Below are 22295 nucleotides of genomic sequence, written 5' to 3'. Positions count from 1 at the left end.
TTTAGTTTACCTGAGAAAACTTTTATTTACAGTGCTAACAAGAAATTATATAAAAAAATCACGCAGAACAGTTTGATTCTTTATAATGATATAATATAATATGAAAATTTTTTTTTATCATGTTTATATAATATTATATAACATAATATACTGTACTATAATATAAATTGAAACTGTAATATAATACAAACTGAAGCATTTAAACTGACAGAACAGAATAGAATAGAATACAAAGCATTTAAACTGATATTGTTTTCAAAAAATTTGAACGTGACTTCTAATAGTTACAGTATCTAAACATCCCTATGTAGTAGAGTGAGCGTTGGCTCACATGTTGAGCTATTTCATCCGCAACTGTTAAAGTAATTGATTTCTACAGTGACTGAATTGGCGGACATACTACTCTTTCTATGAAATCATAAACTGCCAGCTCCAGTTCTAAATCTATAGCTCGCCATCTCTATATTGATATAATATACCTTTGTTTTGCATTTGCTAATGGTTTTTCTTCTGTGCAGTAGCGACATGCGCACAGCTTAGACAGAACATTGGTGAAGACCTAGAGTGAATGAGATAGCACGATACAGGGAAGGGAAGTTCAGGGGCTAGAGTCACAGGTCTACAACAAAACATCAGCTTGCATGGCTTCTGCAAGCAACCTTCTCTTATTCATATTTTTATTTTCTTTTTCACTGCAAACCAGCATACAGACAACTTGGATTGCAATCTTCCAACAGGAAGAAATCCAGTCTCACAGGAAAACTCCTGCATCAGTTCTTGCATGTGTTTGGGGAATGTATTATTTTTTTTGTTGGTATGATGTTGTTTTTTTTAGGCAATACGACAATACGTCATCGACGCTATGGGGAACGCCTCAGGTGTGACAGGTGTCTGAAATCCAATATCAACTCATCAGCTTGAGTGATGAGCGCGCGACCTGGATATATAAAAAAGGCGCCTTGAAACCATGACAATATCCTTTTCGTCTTCAGGGACTGTTTTGTCTGATTTAAACGTCTGCTTACAGCGAAAATGAAACGCACATCTAAGGCAAGTCCTAAAAATTTTGTGAAATGTGTTGACCCGTGCCCAAGATATTTGTCGCCGGGTGACACTCGAGATGTGTGTGTACTGTTTGGGTGAAGAGCACACACAGGATGCTCTTGAGGGAGCGTCCTGTGCAAGTTGGAGCATTTTCCTATGAGTACGCTCCGCTCTCGTCGAGCTCTCTTCTCGAGGGAAGGGAGTTCAGCATCTGGTCCTCGCGGATCGGGTCCCGCTCGTGCCGAGGCAGAGTGGCGATGCGCTTCATGGGGCTCCCAGATGGAGCTCGCTGACAGTCTCGAGAGGGGCATTAACCTCTCGGACGCGTCATCGGCTGACGAGAGTGAGCTGCAGGTGGATGACGGAGACGATTCTCCTACTGATACTGCAGCGAGTGCTCTTCGGGCTGGGCAAGAGATGGCTGAGGAGGATGATTTAGATCCTCACCCTCGTCAGCCATCCTTCCCCGTGTATGCAGAGTTGGTGGAAGTTATGGAGCGCGCCACTGACAAACTTCAGTTGCCATGGCGGCGCGCTCAGGTAGAGATCGTTCGCGGTCGTTTGGACGATCAGTTTCTCCCTGAACATAGACCGCCAGCTCAGCAGAGCCTTCCATTCCTTCCTGATCTCCATTCAGAGATCGAGAGGGCTCCTTCCGGAAGAAACCGTACTCTGCCCGTATTCATCGACATCAGCGGGGTAATTTCGCTGATGTTGAGGGGATCGGGGAGTATGGTTATGTGTCGATGCCGCCCATTGACGAGACGTTTGCGAACTATCTCTTATCTGGGCGGGTGTCGACACTAAAAGCTCCGACTCTGCCATCCAAGCCCCTTAAAACCACGGCTTGCTTGAATGGCAGAGCGTACACGGCAGCAGGTCAGGCTGGTGCTGCCCTTCATACCATGGCAGTGCTCCAAGCCTACCAAGCTGACCTGCTGCAGGGTCTCGACCAGGGGGCAGGGCTTCCCCTGAGGCAGTCGCTGAGTTGCACCGGACCACAGATTTATCTCTCTGGGCCACTAAACAGACTGCTGCCGCGATCGGCCGATCGATGGCGGCGATGGTGGCCATGGAGAGGCATCTGTGGCTCAACCTGGCTGATATCGGGGAGAAAGAAAAATCCCTTCTCCTTGATTTCACCAGTTTCGCCTGCCTGCTAAACTTTTTGGCACCTCCGTTGAGGCGGTGGTTGGAAAGTTTAGGGAGGCAAAGGCGCGCTCAGCCGCATTTAAGACCTGTATACCGCTGAGATCCGGGCCCCAACCCAGGCAGGCGGGAGGACCTGGTCCGTCTTATGATGAGAACTATGTTCTGATGGCCCGCCGTAGCAACTGGTTGATGTGAGCGCCTCTTTTAGGCATGTAAAAGTGGTGGACCCCAGATTCATTGAGAACTCTCTGGCGAGTCTTCACTCCGCACGCCGCAGGTGAACTTTTGGTTTTAAAATTCTGTGTGTATAACTAACACTGATTTGTATTTCTCTACAGACCTTGTTCCCTGTATAGACATAGGGGGTCATTCTTAGAGGAGCGATTAAAGTATTGGACTTTAGGGGCCTGAAGCCTCCCCCAGTTGGTGGCTAGAACGAATTAGGGAAAAGCTCAAAGAAGATTTGGCTTCCGTGCTGAGTATGTGACGGCCTTCCTGTCATAACATTTTATATGCGAGGTGGGCCACCGCTCATTTCTGTTTTAGCCTCAGGGCTATTAGCCACCCAGGGGTAGAGTAGTTGGTCTTCCTAAAATAAAATTTTGCTTTAGGTTTAGACTGACGCTGGCGCTTCAGATAGATGTCCTGCCTATCGGTTTGTGACATTGGTATCCTGAATGTTCGCTCCCTGAGCTCTGTAAGGTTTCAGTAGGTTGAGTGTTTCACAGCCTCTCAATCAAGTAGGCTGTGGCTCCTCCGAGCCCTCAGGTAGATCTATGCTTGTAGGTCGGCCCTCACCCGGGCCGCCTCTGTAGCTGGCCTAGGCTATACTAGGGATGTTGGAGGCATGTGGCTAAATATGGCTGCCGCATTCATTATGTGTTAGGCTTCCTCCCCTAGATTTCAGCCTCCTCCCTTAAATGGGAGTTGTTGGCCAAGGCCCGCCCCTTTCTCTGCATTCAGGGGTGATAGAGTAATGCAGGGTGGCAGATGAGGTAGGATCAATCTGGCAGGGTAGGCCATCTTTCCCTCTGCGAAGTGACAGTTCGTCAGACCCTGCCGAACGGAGATGTTTGGGCCTCTAGAGCTGGCTCCACTCAGCCCGTTGAGCTAATCGCTCGACGGATGGGTTGAAGTGGGTTGTCTTGCAATTTAGCCCCCCCGCTCCCCTAGGCTGGGCGCAGGACAAATCCCTGTCACCCTTTGGAGCCACTTGCAGGCCCGCTCCCTGTCTAACATTGCAGAGGCATATGGTTGTTACTCCCCCGCTAACCCAGGGTAGTTTTGAGTAGTCCATTCTCAGCTCTGTATTTATCTACCTCACACCACGATGGCTCCGGTTGAGCACGGAGTTCTAAACTACATTTCATTCCGGTTTTTGAACTCGGCTCCCTTGAAGCCAGAGCATTGCCATGGGCTGACGCCTATGCATTTAGTAGGTAGGCCCCTAATGGGGCCTCCACTAGGCAGAATGGCGTATGTTGTACTCCCCTGCTATAAGGGTATTGCTTTTTTGCTGAGTACACTGCCTTTGGCAATGTGATTAGGTACCAGGATGCTGTAGTAACAGTTTTATGCTGCGAAGGCTGCACGGTTAGGTAGTAGGCCCCAGCAGGCCTCCTTGACCGGATAGGCCCCAAATAGGGCTCCTAGGCCCAGCTCACCTTCGGTGGTTGGCCCTGGTAGTTCGGTCAGAAGGCTCACTGCCGAGTAGTAGGCCTTAACAGGCCTCCTCGGAGGTGGGTCACAACATTGTGAAACATACACTAGGACAAAACTATAGGAAAAGTTTTTATAGTATGGTTCCAGCAGTGTTCGTTAAAGTAGCAGAATAGACTCGCTATCAGCTAGTAGGCTCGACCAGGCCTCCCTGTTAGGCGAGTCCCCCAGCAGCAGTCACATCCAGCTGATTAGACTGTTTCAGGTAGTAGGCCTCTTCAGGCCTCCCTGAAGGTAGGCTCCCACATTTTGTGGTGGTCAGGTAGTAGTCTTTACTAGGCCTCCCTGAGGGTTAAATCCCACATACTGTGGTTACTAGGTGGCAGGCCCCACAGACCTCCCGGAAGTTGAATTCCCGTTTTTTTTTAACTATCAGGTAGTAGGCCTCATAAGGCCTCCCTGAAGGCAAAGCCCCAAAGACAGTCAACTGGACTGCCAGTCTGGCTCACTATCAGCTATGGAGGCCTCTCCAGGCCTCCCTGGAAGTTAGCTTTGAGCACACATACTGTGCGTTTCCACTAAACAGCATGGTTTTTCAGGTAGTAGTCCCCTCCAGGCCTCCCTGTAAGCAAGCTCCCATGTTTTGTGGTTGTCAGGTAGTAGGCCTCACCAGGCCTCCCTAGAGTTGAGTTCCAAATTACTTTCAGTTTCCACTTAAGGTGGTTATCTGGTAACAGGTAGTAGGCCTCTCTAGGCCTCTCTGTAGGTGAACTCCCACTTATTGTGGTTGTCAGGTAGTAGGCTTCACCAGGCCTCTCTGTAAGCGAGCTCCCATGTTTTGTGGTTGTCAGGTAGTAGGCCTCACCAGGCCTCCCTGGAGTTGAGTTCCAAATTACTTTCAGTTTCCACTTAAGGTGGTTATCTGGTAACAGGTAGTAGGCCTCTCTAGGCCTCTCTATAGGTGAACTCCCATATATTGTGGTTGTCAGGAAGTAGGCTTCACCAGGCCTCTCTGTAAGCGAGCTCTCATGTTTTGTGGTTGTCGGGTAGTAGGCCTCACCAGGCCTCCCTGGAGTTGAGCTCCCACATACTGTGGTTGTCAGGTGGTAGGCCTCTCCAGGTCTCCTGAGAGTAGTTTCACAGTGGTGCTGGGTTTTGTAAGCTAGTGGCCGCTTACTTTCAGTTTAGCAGTCCTTTACAGGCAGCTACCGAAGGTGAGCTTGTGCCCTGGCTCGGCTCAAGTTTTTATTCTCTGCTACGGGTTCCCTCCTGGACCCTCTTTATCCTGCTACAGCCTGGTTGCCTACCAGGTAGATCTTATGCTCCCCTCACTGAGGGTCAATATGAGTATGTGGTCTCCTGAGTCTGGTCAGTCGGTCGTAGGCCTCTCATGAGGCCTCCCAGTTAGATCAGTCCTTAGGCCCTCACAGGCCTCCTCAGTGGTTTGAAACACAAACACTGAGTAGATCCATGGATCGAGTAGAGAAAATCCCCTCGCTGGCAAGGGTTGTAAAGCACTATGCTGAGTCATACTCTCCAGGATATCCCGTCTCTGAGATCTGGGCCGAGTAGTTCAGTGCCTGCTCCGCAGTTCCTCGGGTTGGATGCCTTCCTAAAGGCAAGTGTCCAGAGGCTCTGTCTTCGGACAGACAGGAAGTGGCCAGTCTGTAGTGTCCTATGTAGTGACACCAGGTCAGGCCTGCCTGGTGGCATTTCAGGTGGCACGTTCCCCTGAATAGTGACTGGCTGGGGTTCCCTCGGGTTCCCTAGCCACATGCCCTAGAAGGGACCCCTTCTAAGAAGTTGAAGTTGTGGTTCTAGGCCCTTGAGCAGGCCCAGGTAGACCTTTCACTAAACTATGTTTATGGAGGTTTTCTGTGGTATCATATAGCTTGGGCTATGACCGTAGGGAGTGCTGTCACTGACAGCCCAGTGTGACCTGAGGGTGAGTGGTTCTAGCGTTCATTGAATTGCTGGTTCTGACAGTTGTCACTGCCATTGGGCATGTACTCCCTTTAGCATGGCGGCGTGGGTATTTCGTTCCCCATAGCGTCAATGACGTATTGTCGAAGTTCCCTTCGAAAGGGAACGTCTCAGGTTACAAATGTAACCTTTGTTCCCTGAGAACAGGGAACGAGACAATACGTCTCCCAGCCATGCCTCGGGGCCTGCCTGCCAAACAGTCCCTTCAGATGAAAGGATATTGTCATGGTTTCAAGGCGCCCTTTTTATATATCCAGGTCGCGCGCTCATCACTCAAGCTGATGATTCATGGCTGTCGCCGGTCAGCATGATTGCTGTGAGTTGATATTGGATTTCAGACACCTGTCACACCTGAGGCGTTCCCCATATCGTCGATGACGTATTGTCTCGTTCCCTGTTCTCAGGGAACAAAGGTTACATTTGTAACCTGAGACGTTTTCAGTGATTCTTCCTTTTGAAAAGTTGTGTAATGTGTGACCCCCTGTCGTGTAGTGTGCACACGACAGCAACTAGTTGTTACCCCAGACAGTTCCCAGACAGCAAGCAGTCTTGGCCCAGATCCGGCCCACATCTGGCCCGCATGGATTTCACGCAGGCCAGATGTGGGCCGGATCTGGGCCAACACTACGTTGCTGTCTAGGTTGTGTAGTGGTAAAAATCATGTAGTGTGTTCCCGGGACTAGTGGTGGTCCTGTCTGTTTGCCTGCCTTGGGCTCCTTTACTCTAGGCAGCCAGCCAGTTTCTGATTGTTCTGCTGGGACTGCCCTAGTGAAAAATAAATATACCAAAATGTATTTGAAATACATTTATTTTCATGTTCTACAAATGTACTACATGCATATTTATACTACAAATACATTTACATATTTATGTAGTACAGCTGTGCAAATAATCGTATGCAATGAGCAGCATTCAATACACATAACTGTAGTTCACTGACAAGTTACACAATATCGCGTTCATTACTGGAGATGTATCTCCTGCACATTGCATTCTGGGTAGTGGCCACCATGTTTTAAGACATGCTAAGTAGCGTGCAATGACAACAAATACAAATGACCAGAGGAAAAAAACTGTATTTACGTTTAATTTTTAAAGCACTGCTTGGACTTGCTTAGAATAAATGGACTAATATTTAAATCCCTTGTGTTTATTCGAGCGCTCAGTTGTGTGGCCAGGACAAGACACATACCCACTCAAAGAACTCAAACGGCCGCCTTCTATCATACATACCACACAGAGGACCAAAGTGATTTTTCTTTGCTTCTTTTAAAGATAATAAACACAATATAGCTTGATCTCAGCCGGTTGATCATGTATTTAATCAACATATATCATATCACCCTAATTTCTTAATGTTAAAGTATTAAGGGATGACATAACTCTATCCAGACTGGTAATCTGGCATACCGGCTCCCCCTGCTTCGCAGACGGAGAGTGATTTCGCAAAATTTACGACCTCTGGATATAACGATTTGGATATAACGGAGGTTTCTTCTGAACTAAGGTTTGCATTAATTAATGTGCAATCTCTCGCAAACAAAACATTTATTTTAAATTACTTTTTTAACACTCAGAGTCTGGATATTTTATGTCTGACTGAGACTTGGCTAAATACCGGTGACTTAAGCCCGTTTTCGGAGTTGCTTCCTTCAAACTGTTTTTTTCTGAATTCTCCTCGGGCATCTGGTCGTGGATGTGGCCTGGCAACTATTTACAAGAACACTTTTAATTGTTGATATCTTCACACTAGAGTGTTTACCAGTTTTGAACTGCAACTGTTTCAGCTAAACTCTATACAATCAACTGTTTGTGCCATAATATATCGACCTTCTAAATATAATAAGGATTTTATACATATTTATTTATTTTAGACTTTGTAAGTGAAATCTGTTTAAAATATGACTCCTTTTTAATTGTGGGAGATTTCAACGTGCATGTTTGTTGTCCCTCTACTGCACTGGCTAGAGATTTTTTGGACATGATTGACTATTTTAACTTTACACAACACATCTATGGATCTACTCATCTACTCACATACATTGGACTTATATTAACTTATATTAATATTAACTTATGACCTTACTGTTGGGGATGTTGAAATTAATGATTTAGCCCTTTCTGATCATATGCCCATTACATGTACTGCAACTATCCCTGGTGCTATTCGCAATACCTCATTTCCAATTTGTCAGGTTCAGAATTTAAATGCAACCACTACTGAGCAGTTTAAAAATGCATTCCTTGAATCTGATACAAATTTTACTTTGGAGAGCCCATCTTTGCATTTAGATGTGAATGCTTCACTTGACACTTTTAATTCTGTATGTTCCTCTATCTTAAATTCTGTTGCCCCTCTGAGGGTTAAGAGTGTTAAGGCCAAATCAGAACCTTGGTTAAATGAGGATACTCAAGGCTTGAGGCGTGCTTGTAGGAAAGCGGAGTGTAGATGGAAGAAGAACAAATTACTGGTGTCTTATAATATGCTATGCGAGTCTTTATCTACTTACCATAATGCAGTTAATTCAGCTAAGAGAAAATATTTTGCTGATTTAATTTCAAGGTACCATAGTAATTCTAATATTCTATTCAATACTATTAATTCTGTGCTCAATCCTATTACTACATGTCCTGTTTTGTACACCATTACATGTGAAGATTTGCTGAATTTCTTTGTGCAGAAAATTTATGATAATAGGTCATAAGTGATACTTGTTTAAAATGATCCCCCCATTACTCGCCTGTGTTTGATCAATTTTTACCAGTTTCTCTTAATTCCCTAGCTGAGGTAGCTGGGCAGTTAAAACCTACAAACTGTGCTTTAATTTGGATCCAAATGTTTTGTCTAATTACAGGCCTATTTCTAAATTGTCATTCTTATCTAAAATTCTAGAAAAAGACGCATTAAACCAATTGCAGACCTTTCTAGTTCAAAATGAGATATTTGAGAAATTTCAGTCAGGGTTTAAAGCAAGTCATAGTACAGAAACAGCCTTGTTGAAAGTTTTAAATGATATTTTTATTTCGATTGATTCAGGCAGCTCAGTGGTTTTAGTTTTATTAGATCTCAGTGCAGCATTTGATACCATAGATCACAATATTCGTCTCTCATCTAGAAAGGATAGTGGGAATCTGGGGTACGGCACTTGAGTGGTTCATTTCCTTTCTTTCTTATAGGACGTTTTCAGTCCATTTTGGTCAACATTACTCTAAAACGGCCCCATTGTCTAGTAGAGTTCCACAAGGATCCATTCTCGGCCCAGTCTTGTTTTCATTATATATGTTACCCTTAGGTTCTATATTTCATAAGCATGAAGTATCTTTTCATTGTTATGCAGATGACACTCAGGTATATCCACCTTTGCAGAAACAGGATAAAAGTTATTTTGAGTCACTTTTGAGTTGTTTACATGAAGTTAAATCTTGGATGTCACAAAATTATCTGAATTTGAATGAAAGCAAAACTGAAATAATCTGGTTCGGGGCTCCTGACGCCCAAAACTCTTTTGACTTGGGCAATTCAGCTCCTTTCTGTAAATCTGTGGTGAAGAGGTTGGTGTCCAATTGGATAGTTCTTTGAAATTTGAAAAACAGATCAACTGCGTGGTCAAATCTTGTTTTTCTAATTATGATCAATAGCAAAGGTTAAACCGTTTCTGTCCAGCAGTACTGTAACTCACTGTATGTGGGTATCAGCCAAGTATTGTTGAATCATCTCCAATTGGTTCAAAATACGGCTGCTAGGCCGTACAGGTACAGGTACTCGTAAAAACAGCATGTAACACCGATTTTACCGTCACTTCAATGGTTGCCAGTGCAGTACAGAATTGATTTTAAACTTTTGACTGTTGTATTTAAAGCACTGCATAATTTGGCCCCACCATATTTAGTGGATCTTCTTCATATATACAAACCACCCAGGTCTCTCAGATCAGCAAATCAAATGATCCTAGACATTCCAAGGACTAGACTGAAATTGAGTGGTGACCGGGCATTTGCAGTAGCAGCTCCGAAGTGCTGGAATAAGCTACCTCTACATCTCAGACTGGCTCCATCACTAGGTTATTTTAAATGAAAATTGAAAGTATATTTACTTGAATTAGCTTTTGGTGCTGCAGACTAATTAGCAAGAGGCTTTTTTATAACATTTGTTGGTCATTGTTTGTCCAAAAGTTAATACTGTTGTAATTTCTATTTAGAGATTGTACAGCACATTGGTCAACGTAATGTTGTTTTAACTGTGCTTTATAAATAAATAAAAGAAAGAAAGAAAGAAAGAACGAACATACCAGGCATTTTCCCGGTGGGCCAACGCACTTTTGGGCCAGTACATTTATTTATTTATTTTTTTCCCTCCAAGGACTGGCCCATCATGCAGGGACAGCGGCCCATGACAAAGCACTATATAGACAGAGTGATAAGGGATCTTGCTCCGCCTATGTAAAATCACTTCACCTCTCTTCCACCTTCCTCTTGGTCTCACAAAATGGACAGACAGTAGCGAAACGATGGCGCTGAAAAGCTCAGGGAAAAGTAGCTTAAAAATTTGAAGGCAGATGCCACAAAATGTGCCTCGTTGTCTGCAGTTCCGAAATGTACACAGCAGCATTATCAATAACAGGCTTGTTCTGCTGTGAGTGACTTTTTGTTCTTATCCAAAACAACGAGATGGGATAGGCTATTCACACACCATTTTTTATTTTTGCAATATATTCAAATCCTTAACTTTCAATTTTAAAGATACCAGTACTGTAATCACTGTGTTTTAAAATCATGTTCTCCGCTTTCCTCTTTTATTCTCATAAAGGTTGCATTCTTTGAGGAGGTTTTTGCTGTCCCTTAGTGTGAAGATTACTGGCAACATTTTCAATTATAGTAACCTATATGTTGTACACAGTTGCATACTTATTTTTATTAATTGGAAATTACACTTTGACCTTTTAGCTTCTTTTCTTTGGGGGATATATTTTAGGGCTGGCTCGATACCACTTTTTAAGAACCGATCCTGATTCGATACAAGAAATTCTGATTCCCTTTCAGTCAGTCACTCTCGATGTCACGTCAGTGACCGATGAATTGGGATCTCAGTTAGAGAGACCAATCTACTTTGACTGTAAACTAAACAGGCCAATGCACATTGGCATGCGACTATTTCATCCAGCTGCCACTGATCACAGTGTGAGCATAAAAACGACCATTTCCCCTGTGCATCTCAACACCTAAAAGAGCATTTCCCTGAAAGAGCCTATTTCTCTAAAAGAGCTAACACAGGTGCGTCTTTGTAAAGATGACGGATCGTCTTTTTAAAGATGCCGTTTCACCCGTGCGTTTCTGTATGCAGTCGTAGCCTGGCACCGGGTGATGGTCACGATTGCTGCCTGATGTGTCTGGGCATTAAACACACTGAGGTGGCGTTTGTGGATGAGTCATGTTCCCATTGTGGGAACATGACCATCTCGGAGCTAAGGACCAGGCTCCTTTTCCTCCAGAGAGGCGGAGCTCCGTTGCCTCTGCCGCGATCTAGTGCTCATCCTGGCGGCTGCCAGGCGAGGGCTACTTCCAGCAGTAGCACTGGTGGTTTGAGGGTTGCAGTGGTGGCAAACCCCTCAGGGAACCAACCCTCAGGGGACCATCACTCCTCTAGCGCTTCGCAACCAGCTGAGTCACCAAAGGAATGCGCTGGGCCCTCTTCAAAGAGCGTACCAGCGGTATCCTTCGGTGCTCTTCCCAACGAACGGATGTGGATCACTGCATCAGAGGGAAAGCTCTCTGGAGAGGAAGATTCGGCTGCGCTGCTGCCCTCTGGGGCAGTGGCCAAGCCTGAATCAGATCCGGAGATGTCAGCTTTACTTTCACGGGCCGAGTGGAAATCTCCACCACTTCCCGAGCCCTCGAACTTGGTTGATTGGTTTCTTGGGGTGGCTCACGCTGGTTCTCAGCACCACATCTCAGTGCCTTTCTTCCCGGAGCTACATGACGAGCTCACCAGGTCATGGACAGCACCTTTTTACTGCTGGAAACTGATCTGCTGGTTCCTCCTCCCTCATCACCCTCGACGGTGGTGCAGCTAGGGGGTATACGGGGGTCCCCCCGGTGGAGTGGTCGGTTGCGATGCAGTTGTGTCCTAATACTGCCTCCACCTGGCAGGGCGAACCATGCCTCCCCTCCCGGGTCTGTAGGTACTTATCTGGCCTGTCCAGCGATGCTTATACAGCCTGTGGAGAAGCTGTCTCCACCTTACACGCTACGGCCCAGAAGGACCTGCACGAGGGTGGTTTCGATCCGTAAGTTCTGAAAGAGCTCTGAACCGCTACTGACCTCGTGCTCACTGCGAGTTCTCTGGGTTGTGCGATGTCCACACTTGTGGTCCAGGAGCACCATCTCTGGCTGTGTCTGGTCGATATGAGAGATGCCGTCAAAGTTCGGTTCCTTAATGCCCCTGTGTCCCAGACTGGCCTCTTTGGCGAAGCGGTTGAGAGCCGGGCCCAGCAGCTCTCGGCTGCACAGAAGCAGACTGAGGCAGTTCGTCACACCCTGCCCTGGCTGCAGTGCCCCAGCCTGCTCATCGCCGAGTGCGGCCCCCTGCATCCACATCTGCTCCCACGCCACATCCGCAGCAGCCTCCAGCAAGCGGCGCTGGGTGTAGGCAGGCCGCCCCACTCGCGACCCAGAGAGGGAGGAACCTGATCTTTGGCGGATGGTGAAGTTACCTCTCCCTTCCCCGGAGGAGGGCCGGGTGGGGAATCTAGAAATTCTTGAAAGTGTCAACAAAGGACCTACTCATGCACCCTCTGTCAACCTGTGAAACCAGGTAAGCGTTGCACCGCACAATCAGACCCCTCTTTGGTCTGCTCAAAAGCTGCCCAAGTTGGGTCCCTGCGTTCCACCTCCCTGCCCCACTCCGGGTACGGAGGTGGTTCTGCTGGTCCCGCTTGCACGGTATCTGGGTGCCTGGCTAGGGCCACCCATCCCGTCTCACTAGCTTCTGCGGACCATTAGCCTTGGCTATGCGATTTAGTTCATCCGGCATCCGCTTCAAGACAGTGAAGGCGGCAGATGCTCCTGTCTTGCGTGCGGAGATCTCAGTCCTACTGGTGAAGGATGCGATAGAGTCGATCCATCCGCACCACAGACCTTTTCTTTGGTTCACGTTCGAGGGACATGCATATCAGTAGTTTGCATTGGATTTATGGCTTTTCTTGTGTTTTCATTTGTTGGATGGGGTTACAGAGGGGGCTCTCGTTCTCCTCAGAGAGCAGGGTGTTCCCTCAACTATCTAGATGATTGGCTTTTACTAGCACAGTCTCTGGATCAGTTGTGCGTGCACAGAGGCCTGGTGCTCCGGCACCTCAGCCAGTTCTTCGGGTCAACTGGGAAAAGAGCAAACTCTCCCAGATGCAAAGGATCACTTTTCTCGATATAGAGTTGGATTCGTCAAACAGACAGCATGCCTCACAGAGGAACGTGCATGGTCAGTGCTAAACTGCTTGAATTCATTCAGAGGCAGGATGGCGTCCCACTGAAACTATTTCAGAGGCTCCTGGGGCATATAGCAGCTGCAGCGGCAGTGGCAGTTACACCACTAGGACTGCTTCATATGAGACTGCTTCAGCACTGGCTTCATGGCCAAGTCCTGAGGTGAGCGTGGCAGCACGGCACTCACCAGGTCCAAGTTACACCGGCCTTTTGCCAAACCTTCATCCCGTGGTCAGACCTTACATTCCTCTGGGCCAGAGTGAAGAACAGGTCTCCAGGCATGCTGTGGTTTACACGGTTGCCTCCACCACTGGCTGGGGGGCCACGTACAATGGGCAAGCAGTGTCGGGGGTATGGATGGTCCTTCAACTGCACTGGCACATTAACTGCCTAGAGTTGTTAGTGGTGTGCCTTGCCTTGAACCGTCTCATAGGGCGCTTACGAGGCAAGCATGTGCTGGTCCGATTGGACAACACGGTGATTGTTGTGTACATAAACTGACAAGGTGGTCTACGCTCCCGTCGCATCTCGCCCGCCACCTCCTCCTTTGGAGTCGGAAGGTTCTGAGGTTACTTCATGCCATTCACATTCCTGGTCTCTAAACCGTATGGCTGATGAGCTGTTATGAGCTACGCTCCCGGGAGAATGGAGACTCCATCCCCAGATGGTCCAGCTGATTTGGAGACATTTCGGAGCCACTCAGGTAGACCTGTTTGCCTCTCCAGAAACCTCTCACTGACAGTTGTTCGCACTGGCATACAGCTGGCCACGGGGCCTGCACAAATATGCATTTCCTCCAGTGAGCCTTCTCGCACAGACTCTGTGCAAGTTCAGGGAGGACGGGGAGCAGGTCCTGCTTGTGGCGCCATATTGGCCCACTCGGACCTGGTTCCCAGAACTAATGCTCCTCTAGACAGCCCCTCCCTGGCAATTTCCTCAGAGAAAGGATCTACTGACTCAGAGATGGGGCACCTGTGTCCAGACCTCTGGAAACTCCATGTCTGGTCCCTGGATGGGACGCGGAGGTTCTAGGTGACCTACCCCAGGAGGTAGTTGACACCATCGCTTCGGCAAGAGCACTGTCTATGAGTGACGCTTATGCCTTGAAGTGGAACCTGTTCATCGAGTGGTGTTCTTCTCACTGAGAAGACCCCCAGAAATGCCCGATCAGGGTCATGCTTTCCTTTTTGCAGCAAGACTGTCTCCCTCCACCCTTGAAGTCTATGTAGCTGCGACTGCTGCTAACCAAGACCCCGTTGAAGTAAAATTGGTAGAGAAGCATGACCTGGTCATCAGGTTCCTTAGGGGGGCGAGAAGGTTAAATCCTCCCTGGCCCCCCTCTATACCCTCTTGGGACCTGTCTCTAGTGCTCAAAGCACTACAGCAGGGCCCATTTGAGCCTTTGCATTCAGTTGAGCTCAAGTTTCTATCAATGAAAACTCTGCTCCTGCTTGCACTGGCCTCCATCAAGAGGGTAGGTGACCTGAACGCATTTTTGGTTGACGATTCATGCCTAGCGTTTGGTCCGGCTGACTCCCAGGTAATCCTGAGGCCCTGGCTCGGCTATGTGCCCAAGGTTCCCACTACTCCCTTCAGGGATCAGGTGGTGAGCCTGCAAGCACTGCCCCCGGAGGAGGCAGACCCAGCCCTAGCTTTGCTTTGTCCCGTCCGAGCCTTGAGATGGTACGAAGACCAGACACAAAGCTTTAGGACCTCAGACCAGCTTTTTGTCTGTTAAGGAGACAGGGAGAGGTCTAAGCAGAGGATGGCCCACTGGATTAGTTAATGTGCTATTTTCACATAAACTTGTATGCATTTTAGTAGTTGGACTATATTGCTAAAGTGAAATGTGTGAAAACGAGTGAAACGTAATATACATTCAGATATATAGGCAACTTTATTACATATATGCTTTTTTTTGCTATCATATAATAAAAATAATTATATATATATATATATATATATATATATATATATATATATATATATATATATATATATATATATATAATATATATACACACCACACACACACACACACACACACACACATATATATATATATATATATATATATATATATATATATATATATAAAGTGATGTGAATGTTTACACTGCAGCATGATGAATGTTACTTAGATTACAGTGAGATTAGATTTTAGCCATTTAGATATTCATAAGAAACTGAAAAAAGCACAAATGTCAGGGCATGACAAAACTTCTCCAGGCCCCAAAAATACCCTTAGACTCCAGAGGGTCAATTAATTTTATAATGTGCTAAGCAATATAAGATTAGTTTATAAAATATCAAAATGTTTATGTACTGTGTGGTAATACGCATGAATAACAGTACGAAATCATGTTGCTTTTTTTTTTTTTTTTTTTTTTGCAAAGTAATTCTACATGTTAACCAAAAAAGGTTACTTTTTTTTAAATATATGGTACAAGTCCTTGTGGAGATTAAAAGAATGCCATATCTTCTCCTGTTCCGTTGTCGTCTCCTTTTTGTTGTTTTAAATAATGATTTAATGATTTCATATTTATTTGCCACAGTCACGGCTATAATGCTTCTCCGACGAGTCACTTCTTAGTTGGATTTTGTTTTTTTGGTTTTTGTTGTAGTAGTGAGGTTCCAGTGGACACTGCAGACTAGCGGTTTGCATGTGTGCTGCACGTCGACGTGGACAACGATGCAGAAGTATAAATGAAAACTGGCGCATAGCCTATGGCGTAGGTCAAATGCAGAAGTATAAATCAGCCTTAAGGCTCATTAAATAGCTCTACACTTGAGTCCTTGTTTTATATCTGATGAGAAAAAGGTGCTTGATAAATACAGTTGCAAAGGAACTAAAAATGTTATTTAAATGTTTTATTATTATTATTTATTAAATAATTTTTATTTGGCCATGATTAGTCATTACCAACAACTCCTAAATTCTAAATTCCTAAGTTCTGCTTCTGAGCTTGCCACAAATTACGTTTAAACATTAATACACTTTGTACACTTCAGCTGAAGAGATAAAGACTGAGCCAGTTACCTGCATGGGCTGGGTTCAATAGCAAAATGGTTAGGCTGGGAGTAAGAGCCAAACCAACCATTAGACTGCTAGACTCAATAGGGTCCAGGACTTCTGGCAATCAGTTAATTTACGCTTTTTCATTAAGATTCAAGAAATTGTTCTATTGACACAGTCAACTGAGTTGGTAAGTATCAGTGATGGTCAGTATCAGTAATAAAAATCCCAGGGTCACCTCCCAGGGTCACCAACAGTTAATTCTATGACCAAATTAAGAGTGTGCAAGCAACTATTGGCCAGGTTTACAAAACCTGGCAAATCAGCCTTAGTCCACAATCTCATAAAAGTGCAGATGGCAGTGGAAAGTTCTGTGGTTTATCTACTTACAAAGTGAAAATCATTGCTTTCAGGTTAAAATCTCTATTCATATTTTGTGTGTGTATGAAAATTGTGTGCATATTTTAAGCCAAGACTACATCTTACTTAGACTATTTAATGCTTTCAGCAATATGCCACAAACTGCTTGTTCTATGTTTTTTCAAGAGATGGATACTTTTGTGAAATTATCATGGTTTAAGATCTTCTGAAAGATCTGATTACCTCTCCAGGGCGGATTTTGATGTAGAAATTACTCCTTTTGTAGGAGATCTTGAGGATCTTTGGCCAGGCAAATCGATTGATTCTCAGCCTGTCACGGTAAATCAATAGACCATTGGCACACACGCCCAGCATTATGTCGATCCCTTCTGAATCCTGCCTCAGAAAGAATGGGTGATTATTAAAGGCAAAGTCAGCTAAATTACATAACTTCTACTGCAAGAAGTTTGCCTAATACTAATTATGTTAGTTAATGTTTTTTAGAAAACATTTAAATGTCTAGTGTATGATTTCTATATTCACTAATAAGCTATTTGCTGTTGTAGTGTCTATAGCAGTTGTAGTTACAGCTTGTACCACATGATTTTTATGTACCTTAGCATGATGCAGGTCAACACCGTACATGGAGAGTTTCTTTGCATTTTCCAAGAAATTCATTTCCGCCTCAGCAGGTATCATTCCCCTGAGAAAAAGGAAGAAAATAACCATTCTGGTTACCCAAAGGTGCCCCTGACAGTCACAGGTGTGCATTTCTCAGCATTTACAACAGCTTCAAACATAGCTGCAGCTCCATACAGTATTTACAATCTAACCCCAACCTTAACCATAACTGATTTATTCACTGAATAAAACTGATATAATTATTAAAAGTTTTATAATACATTTTTAAGAAATCAATTAGAACAATCCTGAAACAGTAGAGAATATTTGTTAACATTTGGTAATATTATACATCCTATCCATTGTTTTACAGGGATGCTGGAGCCCATCCCAGCACCCCAGGCCGTAGGCAGGGAACATTACATATACTGGTTAATATTAATATAATCTGTAATATAAACTCTTTTGCATTAGACAAGTACTGTAAAATCTCTCTGTAATAAATACAGTCTGAAATATCTCTCTCAGACCTGTAAGTTCTATGTAGTTCCATCACCCTCTCCTCCAGTTCACGAGTTTGGTTGGGGGCAAAGTGGAAGTCACTAACATAGTCGGAGCCATGGTCATCTTGGTCAAAGTCTCCTAGTTCTGCCTGCACAGTGTAGGAACCCAGCAAAGCATGTGTGACAAAGGAACAGGGCAGACGGCCAGAGAGGATGTCATTTCGCAGCTGCAAACACAGGTAGTACCTGGAACAGAGAATATCTCCTGAAGTATAAATTTTGTCATATTCTTATCTTCGTTGTTAATGCCTGACCCATAGAAAAGCTGAGGGGCCTTCAGAATGACATACTATCATAATACATTTCAGTATTTTTTTATTTTTTTGTTTTGTTTTTGTTTTCTTTGCAGAGCATGCTAATTTTCTAGAAACTTAAAATAAAATTAAAAATAACCTGGAAACAATATAGTCCATGATTTAGCATCTCTTTTGTGATGGGAATGACAGTTGGAATGCCAAATTTTAACATTTTTACACAATGTAATCCAATGTAATGTAAACATATAATGTAATTATGCCTTGCAATTGACAATGTTTATTGTGGCATACTGCAGTGTTTATTATTACATTGGCCAATAATCATGTTGGCTTGGCTGATTAAAGGGGACCTATTATGCCCCTTTTTACAAGATGTAATTAAATGTCTCAGGTGTCCTTTAAATGTGTTTGTAAAGTTTCAGCTCAAAAGTATGCAACAGATCATTTATAATTACATGCTGTAAATGCCCATTTTTAACAGAAGTAAAAACATGCTGTTTTCATGCATGTATCTTTAAATGCAAATAAGCTGTTGTTCCCCTCTCTGCCGAAATAAAACGGTTTGGTTTTGATTATCATGACATTGCAGTTTTTTTTTTTTTGACATTCTTTGACATTTTATTATTTGCATGCATTTTTAAATCATATCAGTTTAAAATTCTGATATATGGTTTTCTGAGAGCACACATCTGAAACGAATGCACAGAATTTCCATTGAACTGTCCACCAACTTGCTCCATGTCTGCACAGCTGACATGACACTAAACAGAAAAATTGCAGTATGATTAACGTTGAAAGTGAAAGAGAACAGAAGATCCAAAGATCATTTCTTTCGATATAAACACTTTGGAATTTTCCATTTTTATAAGGCAGCAGCTATTTACACTAAGTGCAAATAGCAATAGAGGCTGTTTACACTATATGATAATATAATATTTTCTTAGCGATAAATGCTATTTACACTAAGTGCAAATAGCTATAGGTTCTATTTACACTGTGAAATTAGCAGGATTTTCTGCTATTTATATTACTTATTGCCAATATTGGCAATTAACTGCACCTCAGAACTGTAGTACATTATAAAACAGTATGCAATAATAACATATTGAGTGTAAATTATTATTTTAGCCTAATTCAAATTATTAAATGCATGCCACCTTATTGGGACAATATAAGTTCTCCCTACACCAACCCTACCCGAATTTTGGCAAAAGGTGGGTTTGAATTCAGGTGGATCGCATGCAGTCATGCACACAGACCAATGACCATGGTCAAGCTATACATTAAATAATTAAACAAAATTTTGATTTGTTTCACCAAACCCTATCATTTACCCCCAAAACATTTGGATAAAAATAAACTTTTGTACTAATGTCATGTTCCAGGCAGCCCATAACTAGTGCTTTTCCAACCTTCTACCCGTGAAAGTGCACTGGAATGGCAGTCAAACCTGTGAGTTCCCAATCATGACATCACATAGCCCGCGAAACACCAATGGTAGCCCCTACGGATAATATTGCCTACGGATGGGGTGATTATGCAAGTGGTACACGGTGAGAAATAGACTTTAGGATAATATAACGTTGTGATAAAATTAATAATCTAGCTATTACTGCAATTAAAATTATTCAACCAATTTAACCTGCAAGACAGTTTGCTTCAGAGAACAAAAGTTTATGAAACCAATTCAAAGGTATCAGTAGACTATTAGAGAAAGTTTATTAATACACATTTGAATGATTCTGAGAACATAAAGTGGATGATGGGAAAAAATCTAATTGGCTCTATTATATTCGAATTTAAAATGCAGAATTTCAGTTAGGGTGAAGAAAAGCTTTTGGCTTCTCTTCTGAGGCCACAAGAGGGAGCATTGAGCAAAATATTACTATTGGACATTTATTCAAAGCATAAGATAACATGACAATCTGTGAAAAAAAGTGCATAATGTTTAAAATAATGTTTATAAACCAATTATAATTAATTAAGTTGCTTAAACAGCTATAAACAAAACAGCATCATGTATGTATGCATAGTTTAAAACAAAGGATGGAAAGTCAATCTCACAGAGTACATTTTTCATTCATAAACATGAGATGCAGTGCGATGGGGAAAAAAACCCAACCAAGTCTCGATATGTTTTTTTTTTCAAAGTTAAACTTGCATTAATTTTACATGGCTCTCTAAACCTGCGGCTCCTTTGTGCGAGATGCAAGTGCAACAGTGATAGATGTCCCTCTAGAACAGGGGTCTTTTGTGTGTTTGGTGGGTGCACACTGGTTCCTCTAGGGCAAAGGATTAAGGGCTACTTGTTTGATATACTCCAAATATATATATATATATATATATATATTATATATATATATATATATATATATATATATATATATATATATATATATATATATATATATATATATTTATTTATTTATTTTAATATCTTAATATCTTGCCACTAATAAACATTAATGATTTCTCACAAGCATTTTTTTAACAATCCAGGAAAATTTATAAAAATAGGCTATCACAATATTTTTTTTTACCCATTTCATACAATATTGATATTTATCAGTATATTCAGTTACCATTATTGGGGAAGGAAATGCTTTCCACATGTTTGTTAGACCTCGAGTATGAAGGTAAACATGACTTTGTTCACAATTAAATTACACAGAGGAGCTATGTTTTAATTTAGGGCCCTATAAAGCATTTGATTTTTCCCTAAATTCTGTGTTTTCCATTTGATTTATTATGGATTCTGTGTTTTATGATTTAGTACGTATGTATCAAAAAATTATGTCTAGTAAAATGAATTAATGAAACTAAAACAATTTAATCAATCTTTTAAAATATAATCAAATGAAAATCAATTTAAAACAAAACATTGCATTTTCATTTTATCAGATAAGATGCTGCACGACAGAACTGTATAAATTAATAATAATAAATAACTTGGTTGTATGATATTCCCTAAAAATAACAATATTATTATTATAACTTTGAGAATTGCATTTTAGTGTACAGTAGTAATATATTCGGTCATTATTTCAATTTAAACCAGACTTTTATTTTGACGGATTGTCGTGAATATCTTTCAGTTTTAGTTTTAGTTTCATTTTTCTCAAATGAAACTGCATAAAGCTGGTAAAGTGACTGTGCAAAAGGCCCTGTTTAATTTAAATTGTTTCATTATAATAGTTCTATCACATTCGATTTATTCTAGTTATTGCATCAGCTAAGTAGGCGTGGTTACAGAGAGTCTTGCAAGTTCAGAGAGATTAATAAGAGATTAGATGCAGCAATAATAGAAAGACGAAGATAACATGCAATGGCTGTTACAAACTATCGAAGTCAGTTTGATTGAAGCCTTTGAGTGAGGGATTGGTCATAAGCATACAGATTTTAAGCAAATTGAGGTTTTCCACACGGATGGTCAGCCGATGCTGTGAGATTGCTACAGAGTTCGTTGGGATTACCTGTTGATTTTTTTCATTAACTATTGTAAGTGTTGTTTATTTGTTATTCATCTTAATATTGTGATTTGATATGTTATCAGATGTATTATTGACATATTTCTTCAGTTATGAAAGAAATTCTGCAATATTCTGTGTATATTCTATATTTGTGGGTTCTCAAGTTTAGCCACTTGAAGCTATAATGACTCAGCACCTGTTACGCCGATCACCCTGGAAACTAATTTCATTTATTTTCTTTATTATAGAACCACACAAAAACACATCACAAATCTCACAAATTATACAAGTATTGTCAGTACTTCACACATCCAGTGTGTCACTACACAGAGAAGGACACCTATCCACCACATCTGCCTGATCAAGTCTCCGTGTGAGGATTACAACGAGTCCAATCATGCACCTATCCCTCCTTTCAAGTAGACGTTTCCCTGAAACTATTGGGACTTATCAGAACTGAGAACTACCTCACTGCACGATCTAAGTATCTCTGTATCTTTGAATCCTGTCTGTGCATACTGTTCTTTATTTTGATTGTTTATTGTTGCACAGGCCTGCAGTTTGTTTTATTTATACGAATGTGTATTTCTATATGGGATTTACAAGTGTGAATAATTAGTACATTCTATTGTGAAAACAATACATTGTGTGAATCCTAATATAAGACTCTGGCCTTTTACTCCTCTCTTGGTCA

The 22295-nt window shown here is 42.7% G+C and overlaps 1 protein-coding gene across 11 annotated transcripts in view; it reads right to left on the bottom strand.

Moving 5' to 3' along the window:
• LOC109048680 (band 4.1-like protein 1) overlaps nt 1-22295 on the bottom strand; it is a 240614-nt gene that overhangs the window by 64826 nt on the left and 153493 nt on the right. For 10 of the 11 annotated variants that reach the window (XM_042733367.1, XM_042733365.1, XM_042733366.1 and 7 more), the window contains 3 exons: nt 17842-18060; nt 17306-17393; nt 16934-17086 (listed from right to left, as the gene is read on the bottom strand). In XM_042733367.1, the coding sequence (XP_042589301.1) occupies nt 16934-17086; nt 17306-17393; nt 17842-18060 (460 nt within the window). The remainder of the gene's footprint in view (nt 1-16933; nt 17087-17305; nt 17394-17841; nt 18061-22295) is intronic. The other variant, XM_042733370.1, reaches the window with a different exon arrangement.

Source organism: Cyprinus carpio, chromosome B11 (assembly GCF_018340385.1).
Source record: "Cyprinus carpio isolate SPL01 chromosome B11, ASM1834038v1, whole genome shotgun sequence".
NCBI classification, from domain to species: domain Eukaryota; kingdom Metazoa; phylum Chordata; class Actinopteri; order Cypriniformes; family Cyprinidae; genus Cyprinus; species Cyprinus carpio.
This window is presented reverse-complemented; position numbering and strand designations above follow the sequence as displayed.